The 14,091-nt window shown below is 45.1% G+C and overlaps 2 protein-coding genes across 2 annotated transcripts in view; both read right to left on the bottom strand.

Moving 5' to 3' along the window:
- The window catches only part of LOC134910917 (ATP-binding cassette sub-family F member 3-like), a 51,969-nt gene extending 41,263 nt beyond the window's left edge, over positions 1–10,706 (bottom strand). Inside the window, exon 1 of the mRNA XM_063919304.1 lies at positions 10,692–10,706. Within this exon, the coding sequence (XP_063775374.1) occupies positions 10,692–10,706 (15 nt within the window). The remainder of the gene's footprint in view (positions 1–10,691) is intronic.
- Positions 10,707–11,144: 438 nt separating this feature from the next.
- Positions 11,145–13,684, bottom strand: LOC134911437 (DNA translocase FtsK-like). Its single transcript, XM_063919646.1, has 4 exons — positions 13,594–13,684; positions 12,664–12,732; positions 12,376–12,588; positions 11,145–11,456 (listed from the first exon to the last, which is right to left on the bottom strand). Exons 3-4 carry the CDS (start codon positions 12,521–12,523, stop codon positions 11,161–11,163), a joined length of 444 nt encoding a protein of 147 aa, XP_063775716.1. The 5' UTR covers positions 12,524–12,588; positions 12,664–12,732; positions 13,594–13,684; the 3' UTR covers positions 11,145–11,160.
- Positions 13,685–14,091: the final 407 nt, after the last annotated feature.

Below are 14,091 nucleotides of genomic sequence, written 5' to 3'. Positions count from 1 at the left end.
GGGCACCAGCCAAAAGCTTGCCTAGGGCATCATATTGGTTAGGGCCGGCTATGACCACTATCATGTTGCACTACCATGTCCCCTCCATACCCATCAGGTCCCCCTCTACAATTCTTCCCTGACTCCCCCCATACCCACCATTACCTCTCTGCATTGCCCCCCTCCTCCGACTCCACCATACCCGAAACTACCTCTCTGCACTACATAACTGATTTATCCTTAAACAGCACTACTTTACTGCACTACATCACTTAGCCCTACATAAATGATCCCGCCATACCCAGCACTACAACACTGATCACTCCATGTCAAGTAATGCACCGTCTTCTTCCACTACTCCAGATAAAGCGATAGTGCAGGGGTCTGTGTGATGTTAACTCATAAACAAACATAATTCAACTTATCTACCCCTTGAAAGGAAGTTATCTTCAAGCATCAATTTTCTAAAACTAATTATAACCTGATTTGTAAAGATGTAGTGTAATACAGGTTGAGTATCCCATATCCAAATATTTCGAAATACGGAATATTCCGAAATACAGACTTTTTTGAGTGAGAGTGAGATAGTGAAACCTTTGTTTTTTGATGGCTCAATGTACACAAACTTTGTTTAATACACAAAGTTATTCAAAATATTGTATTAAATGACCTTCAGGCTGTGTGTATAAGGTGTATATGAAACATAAATGAATTGTGTGAATGTACACACACTTTGTTTAATGCACAAAGTTATAAAAAATATTGGCTATAATTACCTTCAGGCTGTGTGTATAAGGTGTATATGTAACATAAATGTATTCTGTGCTTAGATTTAGGTCGCATCACCATGATATCTCATTATGGTATGCAATTATTCCAAAATACGGAAAAATCCCATATCCAAAATACCTCTGGTCCCAAGCATTTTGGATAAGGGATACTCAACCTGTAGTAAAGTGTAAGGAAGTACTGCAGTGATACAGTGCAGTGATGTAGTGTGGGGAGGTAGCATAGTGATGTAGGGATCTAGTCCTAAAGCAGAGAAAAGCCCTGTTTTGTGGAAAACAGGGCTTTTCTCTACTTTGGGTCATTCACAGAGTGGGTTACCGTAGAGAAGTTCCCGACTTCTTTAGCAGCAACCCTGCTCTGTGCCTGTATCGCATCACTTTTGTTTGGTGAGTGCGATTCAGGAAGGAATGGAAAGCTCAGCTTTCCGCTTCTCCATGGAGTTCAGACTCGCCGTCTCAGGATGGTGTAATCTGAACTTCGGTGCGTAAATGGCAGGGAAGCTCAGTGCTTCCTTGCTCTCTGCCCAGCACCCGGTGCTAGCTCCCTGCAACCTCGCGGAACCTCAGCCGCTGGCGCATGCACAAAGGGGACCTGCTGGCTGAGTCAAAGCACTGCAGAGGGGACCACATGAGCAGACAGAACCAATGGAGCCCAGGATTCAAGATCGTGTTGCCAGAAAGGTGAGTATACATGAATTCGAAACAATTCCGTTTTCCTTTTGCACATGAATAGACCCTGTAGTGTGAAGAGATAGTGCATAGTGATGAGCACCGGAAATTTTTCGGGTTTTGTGTTTTGGTTTTGGGTTCGGTTCCGCGGCTGTGTTTTGGGTTCGAACGCGTTTTGGAAAAACCTCACCGAATTTTTTTTGTCGGATTCGGGAGTGTTTTGGATTCGGGTGTTTTTTTCAAAAAACCCTAAAAAACAGCTTAAATCATAGAATTTGGGGGTCATTTTGATCCCAAAGTATTATTAACCTCAATAACCATAATTTCCACTCATTTTCAGTCTATTCTGAACACCTCACACCTCACAATATTATTTTTAGTCCTAAAATTTGCACCGAGGTCGCTGGATGACTAAGCTCAGCGACCCAAGTGGCCGACACAAACACCTGGCCCATCTAGGAGTGGCACTGCAGTGTCACGCAGGATGGCCCTTCCAAAAAACACCCCCCAAACAGCACATGACGCAAAGAAGAAAAAAAAGAGGCGCAATGAGGTAGCTGTGTGAGTAAGCTAAGCGACCCTAGAGGCCGACACAAACACCTGGCCCATCTAGGAGTGGCACTGCAGTGTCACGCAGGATGGCCCTTCCAAAAAACACCGGCCAAACAGCACATGACGCAAAGAAAAAAAGAGGCGCAATGAGGTAGCTGTGTGACTAAGATAAGCGACCCAAGTGGCCGACACAAACACCTGGCCCATCTAGGAGTGGCACTGCAGTGTCACGCAGGATGGCCCTTCCAAAAACTACTCCCCAAATAGCACATGACGCAAAGAAAAATGAAAGAAAAAAGAGGTGCAAGATGGAATTGTCCTTGGGCCCTCCCACCCACCCTTATGTTGTATAAACAGGACATGCACACTTTAACCAACCCATCATTTCAGTGACAGGGTCTGCCACACGACTGTGACTGAAATGACGGGTTGGTTTGGACCCCCACCAAAAAAGAAGCAATTAATCTCTCCTTGCACAAACTGGCTCTACAGAGGCAAGATGTCCACCTCATCATCATCCTCCGATATATCACCGTGTACATCCCCCTCCTCACAGATTATCAATTCGTCCCCACTGGAATCCACCATCTCAGCTCCCTGTGTACTTTGTGGAGGCAATTGCTGCTGGTGAATGTCTCCACGGAGGAATTGATTATAATTAATTTTAATGAACATCATCTTCTCCACATTTTCTGGATGTAACCTCGTACGCCGATTGCTGACAAGGTGAGCGGCGGCACTAAACACTCTTTCGGAGTACACACTTGTGGGAGGGCAACTTAGGTAGAATAAAGCCAGTTTGTGCAAGGGCCTCCAAATTGCCTCTTTTTCCTGCCAGTATAAGTACGGACTGTCTGACGTGCCTACTTGGATGCGGTCACTCATATAATCCTCCACCATTCTTTCAATGGGGAGAGAATCATATGCAGTGACAGTAGACGACATGTCCGTAATCGTTGTCAGGTCCTTCAGTCCGGACCAGATGTCAGCATCAGCAGTCGCTCCAGACTGCCCTGCATCACCGCCAGCGGGTGGGCTCGGAATTCTGAGCCTTTTCCTCGCACCCCCAGTTGCGGGAGAATGTGAAGGAGGAGATGTTGACAGGTCGCGTTCCGCTTGACTTGACAATTTTCTCACCAGCAGTTCTTTGAACCCCAGCAGACTTGTGTCTGCCGGAAAGAGAGATCCAAGGTAGGTTTTAAATCTAGGATCGAGCACGGTGGCCAAAATGTAGTGCTCTGATTTCAACAGATTGACCACCCGTGAATCCTTGTTAAGCGAATTAAGGGCTCCATCCACAAGTCCCACATGCCTAGCGGAATCGCTCTGTGTTAGCTCCTCCTTCAATGTCTCCAGCTTCTTCTGCAAAAGCCTGATGAGGGGAATGACCTGACTCAGGCTGGCAGTGTCTGAACTGACTTCACGTGTGGCAAGTTCAAAAGGTTGCAGAACCTTGCACAACGTTGAAATCATTCTCCACTGCGCTTGAGACAGGTGCATTCCACCTCCTATATCGTGCTCAGTTGTATAGGCTTGAATGGCCTTTTGCTGCTCCTCCAACCTCTGAAGCATATAGAGGGTTGAATTCCACCTCGTTACCACTTCTTGCTTCAGATGATGGCAGGGCCGGTTCAGGCGTTTTTGGTGGTGCTCCAGTCTTCTGTACGTGGTGCCTGTACGCCGAAAGTGTGCTTCAATTCTTCTGGCCACCGACAGCATCTCTTGCACGCCCCTCTCGTTTTTTAAATAATTCTGCACCACCAAATTCAAGGTATATGCAAAACATGGGACGTGCTGGAATTTGCCCAGATTTAATGCACACACAATATTGCTGGCGTTGTCCGATGCCACAAATCCACAGGAGAGTCCAATTGGGGTAAGCCATTCTGCGATGATCTTCCTCAGTTGCCGTAAGAGGTTTTCAGCTGTGTGCGTATTCTGGAAAGCGGTGATACAAAGCGTAGCCTGCCTAGGAAAGAGTTGGCGTTTGCGAGATGCTGCTACTGGTGCCGCCGCTGCTGTTCTTGCGGCGGGAGTCAATACATCTACCCAGTAGCTGTCACAGTCATATAGTCCTGAGTCTGCCCTGCTCCACTTGTCCACATGTCCGTGGTTAAGTGGACATTGGGTACAACTGCATTTTTTAGGACACTGGTGAGTCTTTTTCTGAGGTCTGTGTACATTTTCGGTATCGCCTGCCTAGAGAAATGGAACCTAGATGGTATTTGGTACCGGGGACACAGTACCTCCAACAAGTCTCTAGTTGGCTCTGCAGTAATGATGGATACCGGAACCACGTTTCTCACCGCCCAGGATGCCAAGGCCTCAGTTATCCGCTTTGCAGCAGGATGACTGCTGTGATATTTCATCTTCCTCGCAAAGGACTGTTGGACAGTCAATCGCTTGGTGGAAGTAGTAAAAGTGGTCTTACGACTTCCCCTCTGGGATGACCATCGACTCCCAGCAGCAACAACAGCAGCGCCAGCAGCAGTAGGCGTTACACGCAAGGATGCATCGGAGGAATCCCAGGCAGGAGAGGACTCGTCAGAATTGCCAGTGACATGGCCTGCAGGACTATTGGCATTCCTGGGGAAGGAGGAAATTGACACTGAGGGAGTTGGTGGGGTGGTTTGCGTGAGCTTGGTTACAAGAGGAAGGGATTTACTGGTCAGTGGACTGCTTCCGCTGTCGCCCAAAGTTTTTGAACTTGTCACTGACTTATGATGAATGCGCTGCAGGTGACGTATAAGGGAGGATGTTCCGAGGTGGTTAACGTCCATACCCCTACTTATTACAGCTTGACAAAGGCAACACACGGCTTGACAAATGTTGTCCGCATTTCTGTTGAAATACTTCCACACTGAAGAGCTGATTTTTTTTGTATTTTCACCAGGCATGTCAATGGCCATATTCCTCCCACGGACAACAGGTGTCTCCCCGGGTGCCTGACTTAAACAAACCACCTCACCATCAGAATCCTCCTGGTCAATTTCCTCCCCAGCGCCAGCAACACCCATATCCTCCTCATCCTGGTGTACTTCAACACTGACATCTTCAATCTGACTATCAGGAACTGGACTGCGGGTGCTCCTTCCAGCACTTGCAGGGGGCGTGCAAATGGTGGAAGGCGCATGCTCTTCACGTCCAGTGTTGGGAAGGTCAGGCATCGCAACCGACACAATTGGACTCTCCTTGTGGATTTGTGATTTCGAAGAACGCACAGTTCTTTGCTGTGCTTTTGCCAGCTTAAGTCTTTTCATTTTTCTAGCGAGAGGCTGAGTGCTTCCATCCTCATGTGAAGCTGAACCACTAGCCATGAACATAGGCCAGGGCCTCAGCCGTTCCTTGCCACTCCGTGTGGTAAATGGCATATTGGCAAGTTTACGCTTCTCCTCCGATGATTTTATTTTAGATTTTTGAGTCCTTTTTTTACTGATATTTGGTGTTTTGGATTTTACATGCTCTGTACTATGACATTGGACATCGGCCTTGGCAGACGACGTTGATGGCATTTCATCGTCTCGGCCATGACTAGTGGCAGCAGCTTCAACACGAGGTGGAAGTGGATCTTGATCTTTCCCTATTTTTGGAACCTCAACATTTTTGTTCTCCATATTTTAATAGGCACAACTAAAAGGCACCTCAGGTAAACAATGGAGATGGATGGATACTAGTATACTTATGGATGACGAGCGACTGCCGACACAGAGGTAGCTACAGCCGTGGACTACCGTACTGCGTCTGCTAGTATAGACTGGATGATAATGATATAAAAAATATATATATATCACTACTGCAGGACAGGTATATATTGTATAATGACGGACTTGCTGGACACTGTCAGCACTGCAGACTCCTAAACTACTAGTATGAAGAAGATAGAAAAAAAAAACCCACCACAGGTAGGTATACAATTATGGACGAGCGACTGCCGACACAGAGGTAGCTACAGCCGTGGACTACCGTACTGCGTCTGCTAGTATAGACTGGATGATAATGATATAAAAAATATATATATATCACTACTGCAGGACAGGTATATATTGTATAATGACGGACCTGCTGGACACTGTCAGCACTGCAGACTCCTAAACTACTAGTATGAAGAAGATAGAAAAAAAAACCACCACAGGTAGGTATACAATTATGGACGAGCGACTGCCAGTGCCGACACAGAGGTAGCTACAGCTGTGGACTACCGTACTGCGTCTGCTAGTATAGACTGGATGATAATGATATAAAAAATATATATATATCACTACTGCAGGACAGGTATATATTGTATAATGACGGACCTGCTGGACACTGTCAGCACTGCAGACTCCTAAACTACTAGTATGAAGAAGATAGAAAAAAAAAAAAACCACCACAGGTAGGTATACAATTATGGACGAGCGACTGCCGACACAGAGGTAGCTACAGCCGTGGACTACCGTACTGCGTCTGCTAGTATAGACTGGATGATAATGATATAAAAAAAATATATATATCACTACTGCAGGACAGGTATATATTATATAATGACGGACCTGCTGGACACTGTCAGCACTGCAGACTCCTAAACTTCTAGTATGAAGAAGATAGAAATATAATGAATGACGGACCTGCTGGACACTGTCAGCAGAATGCGTTTATAGAATAAAAAAAAAAAAACACCACACGAGTGTTTAACTTTTTCAGGCAGACAATATACTGGTGGTCACTGCTGGTCAGTCACACAGGCACTCTGGCAGCAAAAGTGTGCACTGTTAAATATGTACTCCTGCTATAACTGCTCCCCAGTCTCCCCCACAATTAAGCTGTGTGAGCAGTGAGCACTACTCAGCACAGTCAGATATACATAGATGATATTATCATGCAGCACACTGAGGCTGAGCACAGATATGGTATGTGACTGTGTATCGGTTTTTTTCAGGCAGAGAACGGATTATATTAAATAATAAATACAACTGGTGGTCACTAGTATAACTATCAGCAAAACTCTGCACTCTCTGAGTACTCCTAATGCTCCAGTAAATCAAGTGTCTCACTCTCTATCTAAACGGAGAGGACGCCAGTCACGTCCTCTCCCTATCCATCTCAATGCACGTGTGAAAATGGCGGCGACGCGCGGCTCCTTATATAGAATCCGAGTCTCGCGATAGAATACGAGCCTCGCGAGAATCCGACAGCGGGATGATGACGTTCGGGCGCGCTCGGGTTAGCCGAGCAAGGCGGGAAGATCCGAGTCTGCCTCGGACCCGTGTAAAAAGCGTGAAGTTCGGGGGGGTTCGGTTTCCGAGAAACCGAACCCGCTCATCACTAATAGTGCAGTTAGATACTGTACCCCCCGAGGAAGCTCCAGGCCCATGTGGACCTTAATCAGGAACTGTTTGTACAAATGTAAAATCTCCCATTGTATGTTGTACCTTGTTTAATTTAAATGGCCACCCCTAGTGATTTATACTTGAAGGAGGCTGAGGTAATAGCTTCTGCCGGGTTCGGTATGGCTTGCCGGCCACCAGGATGTCGTTGGTCACATGGCCGACAGCAGCATCCTGACATTGAAGATCCTGACACTGGAGAGGGTAAGTATTTTTCTCTTACGTCCTCGAGGATACTGGGGGCCATTTAGTACCATGGGGTATAGACGGGTCCACTAGGAGCCATGGGCACTTTAAGAATTTAATTGTGTAGGCTGGCTCCTCCCTCTATGCCCCTCCTACCAGACAGAGTTTGGAAAATGTGCCCGGAGGAGTCGGTCACTTTGAAGGAAGCTCCTGAAGAGTTTTCTGCATTTATTTTCTGTTTATTTTCAGGCAAGGCTGGTTGGCACCAGCCTGCCTGCTTCGTGGGACTTAGGGGGGGAAAACGGTCCAACCTCTCGAAGGGTTAATGGTCCCATTCCCCGCTAACAGGACACTGAGCTCCTGAGGGAATTATTCGCAAGCCCCACCACGGCGAGCATACATTATCGCAGCACGCCACCACCGCTAACAGAGCCAGAAGAATGAAGAGTGGTGAGTAATGAGCCGGCGTCCAGATTAGCGGGCGCCGGCCATTATGGCGGCATGAGGGTACGGAGACGCACGGCTTCTAAATGGGGCGGAATGCGTCTCAGTACACTGTACCCAGTAACCAAACTGGCAAACACAGCCTTAAAATGGTTCTGCTCCATTTTAAAGCACAAAAATTACCTCAGCCAGTATAAAAAAGTGGGAAGACCGCGCGCCATTTAAGGGGCGGGGCTTCACTATGAGAGGATCCAGCAGCTCACCAGCGCCATTTTCCCTCTGCAGTGGACACAGGCACTGACTGACATGGATGCGCAGCTCGTCCAGTGTGACTCCAAAGTACCTCAGCAGTATCAGGGGGTCATAGCAGGGGGGGAGCGACTATTAGTGTACTAAGTTCCCTATCAGGGTACTTAGTCTGCGACCCGGCCAAGCTTGGCATTAGCGGTAAGGGCGCGGTGGGGGCTGGCTTCAAACAACTCTGTGTCTCCCTGAAGGGCTCTTTGTGGGTTACTTGTGCTTAACAACCTTTTCGTGTGTGTGTGTGTGTGTGTGTGTGTACTGTCACATTTACATTATGTCAGGCAAAGGGTGTGTTTCTTGTACAGTGGAGTGTGTCTCTCGCTTCTGGGTACTCAGGGTTCATAGAATAGCGGGGCTGATCCGGACTGGGTTAATGCTCTTAAAGGAATGATCTCCACTCTTTCTACAAAATTGTCCCGCAATGAGAAAGAGAAGCAATACTTAAAACAGACTGTGGGGTATATTTACTAAGCTCCTGATTTTGACCGATTTGGTGTTTTTTGTTCAAAGTGTCATCTCGGAAATTTACTAAACTCAAATCTCGGCAGTGATGAGGGCATTCATATTTTTTTTACGGCTGTGTTGTAAATATACGAATGAATACACCATCGGTCAAACGCGGCTGTTTAGGTATAGAACTCGGTCATTTACTATGCATTCGTATTTTAAATCTCTAAGGTGAAAATGCATTTGCGGCCGTGTAAAAACCCAATTCGTAAAAAATGCGGAAAAAATATAGACCTGCTTTTGAGAAGCGTGTTTACATGTGTTTCCAATTCTACATTAATCACACCTGAATTTTTTGACCTTTAAAAGGGACCCAAGCACATTTTTCTAATCTCTCACTCTGAAATGGCTGCTGCCGTGTGTAGTACTGATTTCTTGTTTGCTAGGGGAAACCTGAGACTGCTCCATGAGGCTACAATAAACAAGGGCCAGGAAACTGAACATGGTCAGCAGGTTGTACAGGTGCCGCAGAGGCTGCGCAGGCCTCGTTTTTTTAGGAGGCGTTTAAACTTGAACGCATTGGCCGATGACCAGGTTATACAGATGTTCTGGCTAAATAGAAACAACATTTTCCGTCTGTATGACCTTGTCAAACTGGACCTAGACCCTGAGACAGCACGCTCTCGCTCTGTCTCAGGCCTGCACAAACTCCTGGCTGTGTTGCACTTTATGGCTATTGGCAGCTTCCAGGCTGTGACTGGCGATGTAATTGGTATCTCCCAGCCCACCTTTTCAAAATATTTAATTCAGGTGAGTTAAAACATACATACACGTCTATGTCTAAGTGGTGCTTCTGTTATGTAATATAACACAGTATTGTATTGATTACAGGTCATGACACTCACCTTATATTTTGTAATGTCCACTCAGGTTTTGGATGTCTTGGATGCCCACATAGATGCCTCTATCTGCTTCCCTACCCAGGAGTCGCAGTGGCATGCAGTCAGGGTAGCTTTCTATGAGCTTGCTGGCATGCCCAATGTGCTGGGTGCCATAGATTGCACACACGTTGAGCTGAGACCACCTAGGGGCAGGCAATATATTTATACCAATAGACATCTGGGCCAATCCACTAAAGTCCAGGTGGTTTGTGATGCAAATCTAAAAATTATGAGTGTTGTTGCGGGTTACCCTGGTGGCTGCCATGACTCTTTCATCCTCAGTCAGTCATCCCTCTTTGATAAGTTTGATGCCGGACAAATGCCTGATGGCTGGCTGCTGGGTATGTTCCAAGTGTGTTGTGTGTATGTGTGGTAACTTCAACCTCGTCATTATGTTTTTTTTTTTTTCCATAAACCACATGTCCTAATGTTGCCTATATCTGTCTTTCAGGTGATGGTGGTTATGACTACTACTCTTGGCTCCTTACTCCATTGTCCCAACCTGATTCTCCTGCTGAACACAATTATAATAATGCACATAAGTCCACGCGGAATGTGATAGAAAGATGTTTTGGGGTGCTGAAATCTAGGTTTAGGTGTCTGGATAAGTCTGCAGGGCTTTTGTTGTATAGTCCCTCAAAGGTGACTAGGATTGTGTTCTGCTGCTGTTTTCTTCATAACATGTGTTTGCGCCAACATCTGCCACATGTTGGTGATGAAGAAAACAGTCAGCATGTAGGTGAGTTAGAAACATCTGGCGACAGTGTGATTACAGATGTAGGGAGGCAGGTAAGGCAAGAAGTGATTATGCGTTATTTTACCGGTAAGTATTAGTTATTCATAATTAACCTTGCCTAACACCAATTATAAAATGTTTGATAGGTCTGAATTCTGTTTGTGTTGCGTTATTGTTTGTTATTTCTCATGTTGTTTACAGTTAGGCAATAAAATGTATAACTTACACTGTCACTCATTAACAAATGAAACATTACACATATTGCGTATGATTAATTTATTACCTTAAACTCAGGCATTTTGAGTGAATCAATTAGATAATTAGTAATTTTCAAATAACATACTGTACTTGTTGCTGTAGCCTTGATCATTTCTTTGTTTTTTGTTTGCTGGGTGCAGAGGATTGGGATGATTCATTGGTCCTGGTTCTGCTGGGTCGTCTAACTGGGGAGGTAACTGGGGTCTGGCTTGGTGTGGTTGTTCCTGAGCTTGAGCTTAGTTGGTGGGATGCCAACACATTTAGGCTTTGGCTCAGGTTGTTGAGGCTTGCTGTGAGTTGTGTAGTTGCGGCAGTGTTGTTGGCAATGATTCGGGAGAGGCTTTCGTTTATTAATTGGTTATGTTGTATCATTTGTATGAGGGCTTGTTGCTGCCGCTGTTGGTCATCCATGATTCTTTGTAAATTTGCGTGCATTTGGCTGTTGTCTGCCCTCATCTGCTCCATAGAATTTGCCACTCTGCCAACTTGAACAATCAGTCTGCCTGAGTTCCGACTGAGTCTAGGCAGATGAAGGGGCAGACTGGCAAGCTGTGGGTGTTCAGACAGGCATAGTGTTGCGCCTGTTGTGTGGCCCAACTGGACCAAAACTCTGGGCCCATTTGTGGCTGGGGTGGTGTTGGGCTCAATTGGGGGCTGTGGGATGTTTGGGGTGGTTGGGTTATGTCCTGCGGCGTGGTTGGCTGGTTTGGATCAATCGCTTGCAGGTGTAGTGTGTACGATTCCTGCAAGTCAGTTTCCTGCTGGGTATCCTCGGGCATGATGGGTGGTTCTGTATGGGGTTGAAGACGGACACTATTTAGTCAATATTTAGCATTGGTTTTTTTATAGCTTTACGTCAATATGCATTACTTTTTAATATTCATGTTGTAAATGATAAATAGATTGTGGTCTAAACTTAACAATTTAGGTCACCTTTTTGTAGAAATATGTGGCTTCTTACATTCCCTACTCAGTTCAAAAATGTTTCAGGGAATTGTTGGACTCTGAGCCATAATTAATGTGCTAACACGAAGAACTCTAACAAATACAAATTACTACATTTACATATTGTGTATGAAGCTTACTTTTGTAAAACACACACAATACATTAAATGTGTTGAGCAATACACTCATACATTGTTCAAGGCAGTCAGTGGTCTGCCCAAAACTTGATTAAATATAGTGCAAATAAATGTAATTAAAAATATGGTAGAAAATGTCTTAAGGTGGGCGATGTTTAGAACTGGTGATGTTGGCCATGCAAAACAATCGGATTAGACTTAACATTTATGTAGCTGTTTCTAGCAACAACAAAAAAACAAAACAAAAAAAAATGGTTGCTATGGCCAACATCACATCTGAAAAAAATAATAATCTTACTAACGTTACCCCCATGTGCTTGCTGTTGGGGATTATTACAAGGATGAGTGTGTTTTTTTTAACACATTTTTTTTGGCTGTGCACAAACACTGGGGCAGATGTATTAACCTGGAGAAGGCATAAGGAAGTGATAAACCAGTGATATGTGCAAGGTAATAAAGGCACCAGCCAATCAGCTCCAATATGTAAATTAACAGGATCTGATTGGCTGCTGCCTTTATCACCTTGCACATATCACTGGTTTATCACTTCCTTATGCCTTCTCCAGGTTAATACATCTACCCCACTGTTGTTTCAAGTTTTTACAATTAATTGTTATGTTTACTCACCAGACAGCTGAGGGGATTGTGGTTCCTCGCTTTGTGGACTGGCCAAAATGGCTTGTGGTGGCTGGGACGACACTGTAGAGATGCGCCGTTGTGGTGGTGAGGATGCGGGTGGATATTCCGCCTCAACACGGCGTCTCTTGGTACCCATCTTATGGAGACTATCCGAGCCCTGTGATGGTCGTCTTAGTGGAGGGGTGTTTGATGAAGAAGGACCTATGTGGTAAGATAAACATTAAAATTCTGCATCTCTATGTGTTTTCAGAATATGTGTATACACTAAATTCTTACCTGCATCGCCAGCATCTGCATCTCTTGGCAGTGTGGGTTGTGGCCTGGCTGTGCTGCGTCTCTTTCGTACTGTAGAAATATGAAGATTGTCCTTATGAACATTACTGTATATTATGTTTATATGTTTATGCAAAAACCTTATTGTGATGTAAACATATGAGGAACCTGATGAGAAGTAAACAAAACTATGCTTATGCTTTTCTGCCTGACTTCATTGGGTGTGTATACTTAAATTATGAAACAATTACACCAACCAATCCATACCCAAAGGTGCAGAATTAACAATATTATACTACTAAAAACTAGAGATGAGCGGATTCGGTTTTACTCGGATTTACTCGGTTCTCAAAACGGCATCTTATTGGCTATTCAAAACACGTGACATCCGTGAGCCAATAAAATGCCGTTTTGAGAACCGAGTAAATCCGGGTAAAACCGAATCCGCTCATCTCTACTAAAAACCCAACCGTGGTAGCTTAACACAACCAGAATATTGCTCTGTATTTAACATTTGTTTGCTGCTAACAACCAAACACTACCACCAAATATATGTGCCAAATTATAAGCATCAAATTAAAATCTGCATGAAAAAACACATCAACCACACAAAGGACAACCCAAAACAACACACAATAACCATAAGTCCATTAAAAAAAAAAAAACACATTACGCAAAACACATGACTCACACTTCATTTAAAGACACGCACAACAATTTACTTTTTTTTTTTTAAACAGAAAAAGGCCAAGGTCACCTGCTAAATTGACAATACAAAGGACAAAAATATAACTATGTGTGAATAAAACTACATCACCAACACATTAGAAGAATTAACCAACTTACAATCACAATTAGCTAGAAGACATTTCAGACAACTAAGGACAAAGCACAGATGTTTTAATTATAAATTAAAAAAAAAATACAACTCACCATCCTGCCTTGGGCGATCCGAATCCCGGACATGAGTCGCACCAACCACTTCTGGCGGAATAAGAGTACGCACAGGCTCCTCCCAATCCCGATATGACACTCGGAAGGGGTGTCCACCCCCTGTTTGGCGGGCTGATTTAGCCTCCTTAGACATCTTAGCCTTGACACGCCGCTTGATGTCGTAGAATCGCTTACGACACGTGTCCTCGGTCCTCCTCACCACACCCTCACTATTAACTGCCGCAACTACCTTCCCCCACAGAACACTCTTCCTGCGTGAAGAAACCTTGGCAGCATCATGGCCAAACAGCTGACGATGATGTTTCATCAGCTCCCGCACCAATGCCATATTCTCTGCGTAGCTGAATTTGACATTGCGGCCCGTCTTTGTAGTGGTGCGTGGCTGCGGAGCCACAGCACCATCACTGTCACTATCACTCGAGGCCGCAGCAGCAACCTCCCCCTCCTCCTCACTAACCTCCTCCCTCACTCACCTCC

Source organism: Pseudophryne corroboree, chromosome 4 (assembly GCF_028390025.1).
Source record: "Pseudophryne corroboree isolate aPseCor3 chromosome 4, aPseCor3.hap2, whole genome shotgun sequence".
NCBI classification, from domain to species: domain Eukaryota; kingdom Metazoa; phylum Chordata; class Amphibia; order Anura; family Myobatrachidae; genus Pseudophryne; species Pseudophryne corroboree.
The sequence above is the reverse complement of the archived record's forward strand: the minus strand, read 5'-3'. Positions and strand labels throughout refer to the sequence as shown.

Excerpts from the sequence above, each read along its gene's own strand:
- LOC134911437 (XM_063919646.1), bottom strand. The coding sequence starts at position 12,523 with ATGGGTACCAAGAGACGCCGTGTTGAGGCGGAATATCCACCCGCATCC. Across the intron at positions 11,457-12,375 it reads ACAATCCCCTCAGCTGTCTG|AACCACCCATCATGCCCGAG; the intron begins GTGAGTAAACAT and ends AACCCCATACAG.